General features: G+C 35.0%; 1 protein-coding gene across 1 annotated transcript in view; it reads left to right on the plus strand.

The window, feature by feature from the left end:
- The window catches only part of CSMD1 (CUB and Sushi multiple domains 1), a 1,057,667-nt gene that overhangs the window by 896,842 nt on the left and 148,634 nt on the right, over positions 1-12,191 (plus strand). The window contains exons 31-36 of the mRNA XM_005426386.3: positions 555-671; positions 2,120-2,233; positions 3,506-3,601; positions 9,477-9,680; positions 10,811-10,935; positions 11,548-11,644. Of these exons, the coding sequence (XP_005426443.2) occupies positions 555-671; positions 2,120-2,233; positions 3,506-3,601; positions 9,477-9,680; positions 10,811-10,935; positions 11,548-11,644 (753 nt within the window). The remainder of the gene's footprint in view (positions 1-554; positions 672-2,119; positions 2,234-3,505; positions 3,602-9,476; positions 9,681-10,810; positions 10,936-11,547; positions 11,645-12,191) is intronic.

A 12,191-nucleotide genomic window follows, 5' to 3' on the forward strand; every position in this document is an offset into this window, starting at 1 on the left:
CTTTCTGTTGCCTTTATTTTTTGCATACATATGAAGCCAAAGATTTTTTTATATGTATAATCTAATGTGCAATTTTCATAATCATCTAGTAAGATATGAAAATAAAGCAATTCAAGCAATAGTTTCACAAAGCAGAATTTTTGTCATTCTGTAGGGAAGTGTCAGCATATCTATGTATTCCTTGGTGCCATTTTTAATGCAATACCATATATTTTCCTGACCTGTTTTTAACATGGATAGATATAAACAGATATTGAAATGAAAACCCAACCTAAAGCCTGTGTTTACAGTATCTTTCAATTAAATAACTTATATTTCCAGTTCTGTGTGAATACTTGTAGTAAAGTAAAACTTTAATGAATTCTATTTTTCAAGAAATTGTAATAAAATAATCTCTTGAGAAAGAACACTAGATATTTCAGAACAGGTAAACCAAACAAAAGCAAAACCAGTAAAGTGTAATTTTGTGATCTTTAGATTTTTATTTTTTTTCAGATGTAACTAATATAGACAGCTCTAATTAATATAACATGTTTCTCTGTATTTGTTTCCAGCACCGTGTGGAGGGCAGTATACTGGATCGGAGGGAGTAGTTTTATCACCAAATTATCCTCATAATTACACTGCTGGACAGACTTGCCATTATTCAATAACTGTCCCTAAAGAATTTGGTAAGAATTTCTTCTATTGATTTATCAATCATTATCATTGTCCTACATTGTCAATCATTATCATTGCCCATGTTTAAATGTCCTTTATTTGGAGTAATGACCTTAGGTTTACATGGTATTGCAAATTACTTATAAAACTAAATATATTCCTGACATGGAAAATTATTATAGGATTTTAACCTTTTACTTCTCCCTAGAGTAACCAACTGACTTCAGATAAGACATCTATGTTTGCTATCTAAGCATATCCTGAATACCTTCATTGTTTACATTATTCATCATCATAGGATAATCATTCATTCATGCTTCCTGCAAAGTAAAATCAGGTGTCAGCAAACAAGCTCTTATATTCCTCTTACTTTCTAACTTTTTGTTTTTCATGTTATGAAAAGGGTGAGATGAGTGGAATTACATCTGTTTAAGATGTACAGTGAAAGCAATTCTGCATGAAAGTACCAGAAATGCTTGTGAAAAATCACAAAACTGATTATTCCAATGTGTCTAAGTACTTGGAAAGAATCTCTAAAACTCAAGCAATTGTATGTTAGGTGTAGTTTCCTGCAAAGCAGGATTTTCGTAAGTCCAGACAAATAGCAGTAAGATTCATTTTACTACTTATTTAATAGAGGCTTTATTCACAACAACTTAATGAATTTGGTACTTTTCGTGTACAATGAAACCTGTAAGGACTCAGCTGTAAACAAAATATAGATGGCTAGAATGACAAAATTATATTTTTATTGACTTGGTTTTATTTCATATTTCTATTGCTAGATGCTATTTGAATTTGGGGAACTATTCGATATTTAGTGAGATGTAATATTAATTTATTAATATACTTTAAATAATGTACAGATGAAGTACAAATTAAGTGCAGCAGTATTTCAAAGCTGTTAACATACTGCTATTTTTTAATATTTGATCAGTTTTTATAGCATTCTCAAAAAATTAAGTATTAATGCAAATTTAAAAATTTGACAAATCAGTAAGTTTATAAAAAATTTCCTCAGATTAAAGCCAGGTAAACAACTAATCCTATGTGATAATAGATGATCTTTAATAGTTGCTATATTTGGCAATGCAATTTTAGTACAAACCTTTCTGTTCAGATATTCCATTTCTTATTCTCATGGGTTCCTAAACAGTAAGACTTGTTTGACTGGAGGTCACAGTTTTGGTGAAAGCATGATTTAATAAATTTGGTTTTAATTAAATTATGGAAATAATGAAAACAAAAAATATTCTTGCATGTAAATATAATGCAGCTGTTTTATCACATTAGACAATTCTATAAGTTGGAAAAGTTTATACAGGAATTCATTAAAAAATAAGACAAACAGAAATACATCCTTAAATTCAATCTTGAAAACTAAGTTCTTCTTTTATCTCCTCTCTTTTTATTTTTTTTCCTCTCTATCCTTTCTTTTTTAATTTTTTTTTAAATTTAGTTGTGTTTGGACAATTTGCCTATTTTCAGACAGCTTTGAATGATGTGGCAGAATTATTTGATGGAGAAAACTCTCAGGCCAGACTTCTTAGTTCTCTGTCTGGATCTCACTCAGGTAATTAATAAAGAAGTATACATTTCTTATACAGCTCCATATGGGAAAAAATAATCAGGAGAATGGTATGAATTTACTTTGGAAATAAAATTATTTGAACAGGATGCTAAGGGAAGTGGAATACCCTTCTAAATCTTTGAATCAAGACATTATTCTGGAACATATGGTTAGGCAAGAACTGACCCTGGGGTGGGTGTAGAAAAAGTTGAATGAAGTTCTCAGATCGCTATGTAAGAGGGCAGATTGGATGGTATAATTGTCTTCTCTGCCCCTAAACCTTTTGAAATACACATCTACATATTCTGAATGGCTAATTTACACAAATTACTTGTATTTACAAAATGCAATTAACTGTATGCAAACATGCACTTAGACTAAAAGCAGGCCAGCTGTTGCATTCAGGTAACTATAGCAAAATGTTGACCCTGTGAAATCATAATTAAGCTTACATGGATTGCAACATGGTCAAATTTCCAGTGTGTGCATACATAATGAATGTGTTCATCTTCAGTGATATGTAAGTATATTTTTTATATATCTGCTGCTATTAATGTGTTTTGTTAAACACTTCTAGTATTTTGGAGAGTTTATATGTGAGTTTAATATTTTTGCAGCAGAGGGCTATTTGTGGCTTCTTGGTTTTTACTTTGAATAATTGGATAAATACTTAATAGGAATTACTGAACTTATATCATGACTTCTGACAAATATGCCAGGAAAGGAGATAAAGTATATTAAATATTTTTATTAATCCTCAAATCAGAAATAAAATTTGCAATGCCATAAGAAAGTTAATAATGTAATATGGTTCACGTGTGACCACATATTTATCGAATCCACTACATAAAACAAGCCATGAGTTTGCGCTCTCTGTTTTAGTCTTGAAATTGTAAACATTCCATGGAGATTCCTGTGGCATTTCAAATACTTCTATTTGATTAATATGTTTTGCAAGGCAAAACAGTCACAGAAAAGCGTTAACTAAAAAGTCTTCTAATAATTTTGGCCCCAAGCAGCAGTAGGATTCTTGTCATGTAGTTTATTGGAGCTCTAGTTCCAGCTGCTGCAGGAAATTCCAGAAGGTTTCTCTTGTAGAATCATGAAGTCTTTTTATTCTGGCAATGGCAAATTTAATTTTATACAATGTTTATGTTTTCTTTAGCTATAGAGAAAAACATGAAACTGTGTGTTTCAACAGCATATTTGATTATGTATTGAAGAGCTATAACTGTTGTTTCTGGTTTGTGTATTATTTTCTGTTTCCACTTGTAGGAGAGACATTGCCTTTGGCTACATCTAATCAAATTCTTCTGCGATTCAGTGCTAAGAGTGGGGCATCAGCCAGGGGGTTTCACTTTGTTTACCAAGGTAAACACGTCTACTTTTGGTGGAAGACACTGGTACCAATTTCATGAATTGTATGATTTTTAATTCTGCATAGGTCTTAATGCATTGCTTTAAATGTGAGTGTAGTCTTAACCTTTTCCCAGAGATCAGGGACTTCTCCTGCTGGCAGACTGGCTTTCTAACAGCAGTTGTCTGTGTTTATCCTGTCTTGCCCCACAGACTTGAGTATGTCCAGCCTTTCTCAGTAGTTGCCAATCTGTTGCTCCCTTACTGCTGAGTGAGCTCAAGGGGTTTAGGAATGTGCTTAATTGTATTAGTCTTCCTCAGTATTCCCTGTTGATTTTTCAAGAGTTTTTGTTCAGGCTGCTAAGGATTCATGAAGATCTTGGACAGAAAATTGCTGTGGCAGAGACCATCAATTTCAGTATTGAAGTGTGGGTGGGAGATTTGCTGGTCTGTTTCTGACGCAGCTGAACTTGAGACATTTTGTGCATGTCTGCACACTGCAGCTGAAATGCAAGAATGTCACAGCAGGGCCAAGTCTGTTAGCAGTCTGCTGGGCAGCTGAGTACGCTTAGCTGATCCATGAGTCTTGCATGCAGTCTGGTGACACCGGGAGCATTGCTTACAGATTCGCTGCCTGTAAGGGAACAAATGCAGTCCCAAAGGGACTGACTTCTGGGCAGCTCACTAGATGTATTGCGTACACACCCAGTAAGCTTAATGAGACACTCACTGCACACCTTTACTAAAATGAAGCGTAGAAGTTCTAGTGTCCTAGTTTGACACAAAAAATAAATGGAAAGAACTGTCTCACCTCAAGAATATTTCCACAGTTTAAAGAAGCTTGGTAGGACTGATTGTTAAGCCTTCTGACTCCTGTGTTTATAGAAAGATATCACCATGACTGCACATTCTCCTTTGGATATATATCAAGATACTGTCACACATCTAAAGTATCTTACATACACTTGCATTAAAACTTATCCAAAATTAACCGTAAAAGAGGAGGACTCTAAACTTTGGAGTTAGAAAAGAGCTTTCAGCATTTGAGTTCTTATCCATTTGCATATGAATGACATATTTTTGTTATTGTTAAGACTAAAGCGTTACTTTTTACTGCTTTTGAAGAATTCATAGTGACAAAACACCATGATTCTATAAGCTGTATATATACACACATAGAGTGCTATTGAACAGGAAGTCTCCAAGGGAGCACAATGCTATGCCTCATTTCAGACATTTATACTTTTATTAACTGTAAGAAATAGATTTTAACAAAAGGGAGCAAAATGAGAGAGAAAGAGTCACTTTATTTGTGTCAGAAAAATCATGAAGCTATTTAAATGCCATCGGATTTTAATATATTTTAAAATATATCTTAAGAGCTTGAATTAAATATAGTTAGATATGTATGCATATATTGGTTAATGAGTTAGAGGTATTTAATAAACTATCTTTTCAAGATTTTTTTTCCTCTTCTTATAAAGCATGTGATCATACTTCCAATGACCACCTGCTTGCTAGCCTTTTAAATACTTTAGAAATGACATCCACTCTCACACTGAACACAGTAATCTGGTCTGCAAAGTCAATCATTTTATTTATTGCCCTCTATTCCAGGTTGACCTTCTTCCCTGTTCACTTTTCCACTGGGCTGATTTCAATTTTGTTTCACAGTGGTATGAAACACTTACTGAAAAATGGAGGATAATTACTATAGAAAATGGAATGCCTCTCTGACACAGCTTGAGAAGTCTAGGTTGACAACACTATAAGTAAAAGCTAAAAGGAAGGCTCAAGGGAGGAAAAGCTATTGCTTGCCTTATTTCACATTCTTTCTGGTTTGAGCAACCCACAGATAGGGGCTTTAGCTTCTGATTCAGTTTTAATGGCTTTTGTAATGCCACTTTCTCAAAAACTATGTCATCTATGACTTAATTTATTTTCTCAGATGATCACATTTCCTTGTAATTAATGCAATAGGTAAAGAGTGTAATAAGAGATGAAATAAATATTGGGTCAGGTATGTTGATATATGCTAAGAACAATCACGTGTAAGAAGACTGGGATTTTTTTTTCAGGCTTTCTTGCTTGTCTTCCTGCCATGACATCACCTCAGAAACAAGAGCCTACATTTTTTATAACTCAGGCTGCAGCAGTACAAAGTTCCTTCCTTAAAAAGTTATTACCTTTCTACAATCCAAATATTGATGGGGTTTTAATATTTATCTTTTTTACTTGATACACAATACATGAACTAGTTTATTAGGTCAATTGATATTTTAAAGAGGATTATTAAGAAAGTTAGCATACTAGGATGAAGAAGACAAGACAAAAATAAGAGTAAAAGAAGATTGTGGCTTTAACAATCAAGTTGATCTAATTTGTGACAAAAATAAAATGCACAGCCACTCATTGTCTGCTAAATGTAATTAGAGAGCAGAACTAAGTCTGTTAGTATTACTTTTTATATCTGCTACCACAAGACATTATGTCCTGCTTTAAAACAGACATCACCTGGAGAGGTGATTGATGCCCTGAGCCTGTCGGTGTTGAAGAGGTATTTGAAAAATGCCCTTAATAACATGTTTTAACTTGGTCAGTCCTGAATTGGAAAGGCAGTTGGATGATTGCTGTTGGTCTCTTCCAACTGAAATAATCTTGGAGGCATTTCAGCTGAGCTGTCAGTTGTGTCACCTTTTAAAAAAAACAGACCTTTTTTTCCTAACTTTTTATAGACGTTAGAAGCTATGCTACATTTTCCCATTAACTATTTAAATCCCATTTCAAGCAGTGTGAGGAAGTAAGGAGCTACCTTACTTTGTTGTTGTCTACAGCTTGCATTGCATCTATTCTTAAGGCAGTTCTTTTTAAAACCGAAGAGGGGGGAAGGAGGAGAGGGGGATTTAAAAAAATTGTGATTTTGTATCTTTAGCATTTCTTGTCTCACAGTAACCATTAACAGAGTATTAGTAAAACTTCTGAAAAACTGAGCAAAATGTCAATTTTAAATGTCATTGAGTGTTTCTTGCTGGCAATAGAATAATTTGATACAACTGCAGCCATGGATGTTTCAGGCTGTCAGGGCTGATCTCAGTAAAATGTCAGCTTTTAGTCTGAAAAAGTATTTCTGTATGTGAAGTAATTCAAGAGTAAACTGCTAGTAAACTGCCCCTACATTTGCTCTTATGTCAGAGATAACTTGCTCACAGGAAAATAACTTTCATAAGGGAATATTATAATGAAACCAGACAATCTAGCATTCTAGAGGTGTTGAGAGGTGCTAAAAGGTCTAGTTACACAAAAAAAAGTGTAGATTACTAGTGCATGTATGCAAGCTGATCAATTTATTACTATTACTGTTACTGAAAGTTATACGATGTTCTTAAATCTGGCTTAAAAATTGTCTTTTGCCTGCACAGCTGTTGTAGGCATTCTCCAGATGTGGTTGCTAGGCAAGGGTTAGAGAAACAGGAAGGATTTTTTTTTCTATAGTTTACCCTCTTTTAAAAAGTTGAGTGAAAAAATGCATAGGGAAAGATGGTATTCCCGTAGGAAGCTGAGGAAGAGCTTCTTTCACACAATGAATGGAAAACACTCCAGGAGTAATGCTGAAATTTTCAGTCAGTTCATGTAGCCTCTTAGGTAAGACAGATAAGCTTTGGACATGTGAGAAGCTAAAAGTTTAACTAGCAGGTGGCTGAGGTGGGGACCTGTGTGGGAGGAGGCCTTAAGCCACCATGAGCCATTCACAAACAGCATCCTGTGAAGCTGGTATAAGCAATCTCTCACATGCCTACATTCCCACTAGTCAGAGGAACATGTGGTGCCTCAGAAATGTTTGAGAGTGACAACTGCTTTGGGGCAGAGGTGCTCCTGAGTAGTGCTGCTAGAGATGCTGCTGGAGGGATTGTTGGAGGTTCTCTTGGAAAGAGGAACTCCCTGCCAGAGGCTCGTACTTCTAAAGGGGCTGTGGCCTGTGGGGCGCCCCTGCTGGAGTGAGAACACTTCAGAGGGGTTGGCAGCCTGTGAAAGTACTATTCTGCACTAGGGGACATCTTTGAGGAACTCTAGCTTATGGATGACCCACGCTGGAGGAGAAACATTCAGAAACAGGGTGATGTGGAAACCTGAAGAAGTAAAAAAGAGGAGAAGATGAGTAAAATGCTAAATAAACTGTATGGGGAGGTGGGGGAAAGCAAAAAGAAAGCACATACCCCAACTTCCTGTGCTGCCTCTCACCTCATTGGTACAACAAAGACGGACACAAGGAAGTTGAGAAAAAGAAGGAGAGGACAGGCGTTTGAAGTTGAGAATGAAGTAAAACTGTTCAATTAACTTGATTGATTTTTTTGTGTCCTCTTTCTTTTTAATTCCTGAATCAGTGATCAAAAACTTGTGTAAAATTGGTACCAAATTAAGCATAATTAAGTTTTAATTTCCTAAGTTTTAATTTCCTGAGTCTAAACTGGTTTGTCCACAAGAATGTACTGAGCCCTTTTCTCTTACATAATTGTGAATTATTTATCTCATGGCCAAAATGCCCATTTGAACAAGTAGGCCTGACCAAGGAATGGATAATGCTGAATTACATGGCAGTAGCTGTAGTTCCAGGCATATGACAGATTGGATGTGTGAAGGCAGCTGTAAAGTCATCATTTATTCCAGTGTAGTCATTATACAATAACATGGAATAAAAAGGTTTGAGTAAAACAGTGCTGGTGCAGAAGACACGTGGGTAGAGAAAAGGCTGTTAGTCCAAATAAAAGAGCAAAAAAGAGCAAGCTGGGTCAGCTGAATTGGCCTGGCAGTCTGCAACTGGCCTGCAGGTTATCATTAGGAAGAACTGTGACTGTGAAATCCTTGAACTATGGTTTCATCATTTTCCTTCCACAAGTGCAGATGGGTTCTCTGACAGGGTTAGAACTGCATGCAGGAACAAGTTTCATAGAGCGTCTGTGGGATACTGAGGTCCTGTTGAGAACTTAATGACAAATTCCTCTTTATTTGAACGAAGGCAGGTATAAGTTTGCTGAAAGATAAGTTGTTTGTTTAAACTGTGTAAGGTGTTTAAACATTTTAAAAAACATAATAAAATGGATTTGCTTTGTTTTGCCATATTGTGCATTTACCCAACAGTATGCTAATTTACCTCTGACCATTCTTTATATCCTGAATACATTTTACAACCTTCTGTAGCTTTCAAGGTTAAAATCTGCAACCAACCAACATACTAATTTAGAAGAAAAATACATATTACAGTATGTCTCACTTTGTCTGACTAATCAACTCACTGCATATTATAAAAAAGAGAATGTATTTTTCTATTATTGATGGCATTAATTATTTCTAAATCTTCTTAGAAAAAGCTTTTCTCTACATTCAGGAATACTTGGGCAAACTTAACTGTTATATACGGTAGCAATGCTTAAACTGGTAGAACATAATGTAATCATAAATGACAACTTTCCATTGTTCTGCTAAAATGTGTTGCATGTTAAATGCTAGATTTAAGATAAAATTGACTTCAATTACTGTTCCATATCCAACTTGTTAAGAAATGTTAATTTTGGTGGTAGATGTAGTATCCTGTCATTGAAGAGGGCCACAGAAACACCCAGTGATCTTCTCATGCCTAAAACTGTGCATCCAAAGTCAAAGTGTTTCCAAGCTGCCATGGCACTCATATGACTGTACACAGGCACAGCCCAGAACCACATTCCAGCTAGTAGCCATGAAAGCATTAGTCTATTCTTTGAGAACACGGAAGCAGAGCAAGTAACATGAATTAAGCTCTGTCTTATAAGAAACAATCAGCATTTTTACTGGCCGATCTTTTTTATTATGATGGTCATTTGTGTTCATGACTTTGTATTCTTCTCTCTGTATACAGCTGTTCCACGCACAAGCGATACACAGTGTAGCTCGGTTCCAGAGCCTAGGTATGGAAGGAGAATCGGCTCTGAGTTTTCAGCAGGCTCTGTTGTTCGATTTGAATGTAGTCCTGGCTACCTGCTACAAGGCTCAAAAGCTATCCGATGTCAGTCTGTACCAAATGCCTTAGCTCAGTGGAATGACACAGTACCAAGCTGTGTAGGTAAGCAATTACTTTTACATTGTCTGTTCTGTCACACGTCTCTGAATTAGGAGTCAGGAATTGTTTCAGAAAATAGTATTTAACCTATATATTCACTCTCCTCCGATTAATATCGGTCATGCCCAATTTAAAAGAGCAGTTTTCCATATCAAGAAATAATTGAGTACCAGTTGGCTCATAGGCAGTATATTGTTTCATATAATAACTTAGATTATATGAACAAGTGTGATGCACATTTTCTTGAGCATTCATTATTTTCATGACTTATCTACAGCTTGAAGTACAAGACAGAATTTAATTCCCCACAAGTGTCTTTACCTGTTTTATTACACAGTGGTTGTGTATTTCTATCACACATAGGCTAATGATTTCTTTTGTCAAACAAAAGCATAGTGTACATTGAATATGATAGCATTTTAAAGTATAACTAATTTTCTTTAGTCTGTCAATAGACTTGCACTGAAATGAAGTTTTTTTTGTAAACATTGAAATATTTTTACTTTCTCCCTATTTGGATTTTATTCAAAAGTTGTTATTCCTAGGACTTTAGTATTAATTAGAATGTTCTAAAAATAAATGCAGGTATCCTATTTTCTGCATTTTCTTTTGGGTTTTTTTGGGGGGGGGGTCTGTTTGTTTGGGTGGGGGTTGGGGGTTTTTTGTTGTTGTTGTTCTGTTTTCCTGAACTTTAAAGAACAAAATGTAAAAAGTATTTAATGGACTACACCACTTTATCAACTAGATTCAATATTGGAACTGTCTTGGGCTGTAGGTAAATTCACATGATTTCTGTCCATTACGATTGTGTTTAATGTTATGTCTTCACAGTTTGTTGTTACTCTAAGTAAGACATGATAAGCCTCTGCTGCTGTGCTGTTCTAGGCTGCACACATGCAAAATGAAGTTCATTTCTAAATGCTTATTCGGGCAGGTTGTATGTTATGCTGGATATCATTAATATATTTTAGATAAGATGCATTCTAAGTTCAGATGATTGCTTCATGTCTTTGTGTTTATGCTACAAAAGCAGATTATTATAATTATCTTGATCTTAGTAAAATTATTATTACTTCTCTGTTCTCTAAAGTGGTTTAAGTTGTGTAATAATTTGTGATAATACTTTCTTTCAGTGCCATGCAGTGGGAATTTTACTGAGCGCAGAGGTACTATTCTTTCACCAGGTTACCCTGAACCTTATGGTAACAGCTTGAATTGTGTGTGGAAAATCATAGTGACTGAGGGATCAGGTATTCAGGCAAGTCTGTATTCTGTCAAGCATGGAATATTAAGTACTTTGTTTGCTTATTACTCTAAAAATTTCATAAATTAGTAATCCTATAATTGAGGAATGGGGTACTTGAAATATTAGTGCTTTGGATTTCTCATTATTGTTCTTTGGTTAGCTTTATTTATGTTGCTTAATTTTCACATAGGGGTATGAATGAGAAGTGATTAGCAAGCAGTTTTCTGTTTTAACTGTGTATTATATTGAAAGCAGGTCCTGATCCTTCAATCTGATATGCAAATACCAACTCTTTCTATCTGCCAGGGTATTACTGAGGCCCTTGAGAGTGCTACAGTTATCTTGATTATCTGCTCATTTACACTTTGAGTAATTATTCAATGATGCAACACACGTGCAAAATCCTTCTTACTTACCTTGTGTCATATTTTCTAAGAGTTAACACAATGCAAAAAGTAAATATTGATTTTTCATTTACATTCCTTTCACTGATGTGTCTTTTGTTTGGATCTCTTATTTTTATTTTCTTTGCTACACGTTCTTTTTTCATTTTGCTGGTTTTAGAACATTTAAAGATGCACATGGCTTGTTGGCCTAAAGAAGTTCTGTGGTCCTGTTTTATAGATCCAGGTCATCAGCTTTGCCACTGAACATAATTGGGACTCCCTTGAAATATACGATGGTGGAGATATGACAGCACCGCGTCTTGGGAGCTTTTCAGGTTAGGATATGCCATGAATTAAAGATACAGTTTTATATATATAGATATGTATGTGAGGGAACATGTCTTTATTTGCTCACACATATACATAAGGAGTATATATTCATCATTTCTGACACCATTATGCAATGTTCTTCCTTTTGGGAGGAGACTTCAGGTGGCGTAAGGATGTCAATATTCAAATTCAAAGAGGTTTTCAGAAGAAAATAGGACACTAAAATGTTTAACTTTGATTAGTGGAATTTAGTTGATAATACTTTCAAAAAAATCCTTTCTTTCATCTTTCCTGCCCCTCACATAGAAGACATACACAGATATAAATTGGTAATGACATTCAAGGAGCTTCCCTTGATAGCTTTGACTTAACTTATCCTTATTAGCCTGCCTTTCTCATGAAAAGATGAAGCATTCAATCTTCATCTAAACTCACCAGACCTCACAGAACAAACTGATTTAATACAACTGGAATATAAAAAAAACCCCAGATAATTATTTGTTTAAAATACATCAAGCACATACACTTTTCTCTTTATATGATACTTTTTTA

This window comes from Geospiza fortis, unplaced genomic scaffold (genome assembly GCF_000277835.1).
Source record: "Geospiza fortis unplaced genomic scaffold, GeoFor_1.0 scaffold56, whole genome shotgun sequence".
In the NCBI taxonomy this organism is placed as follows: domain Eukaryota; kingdom Metazoa; phylum Chordata; class Aves; order Passeriformes; family Thraupidae; genus Geospiza; species Geospiza fortis.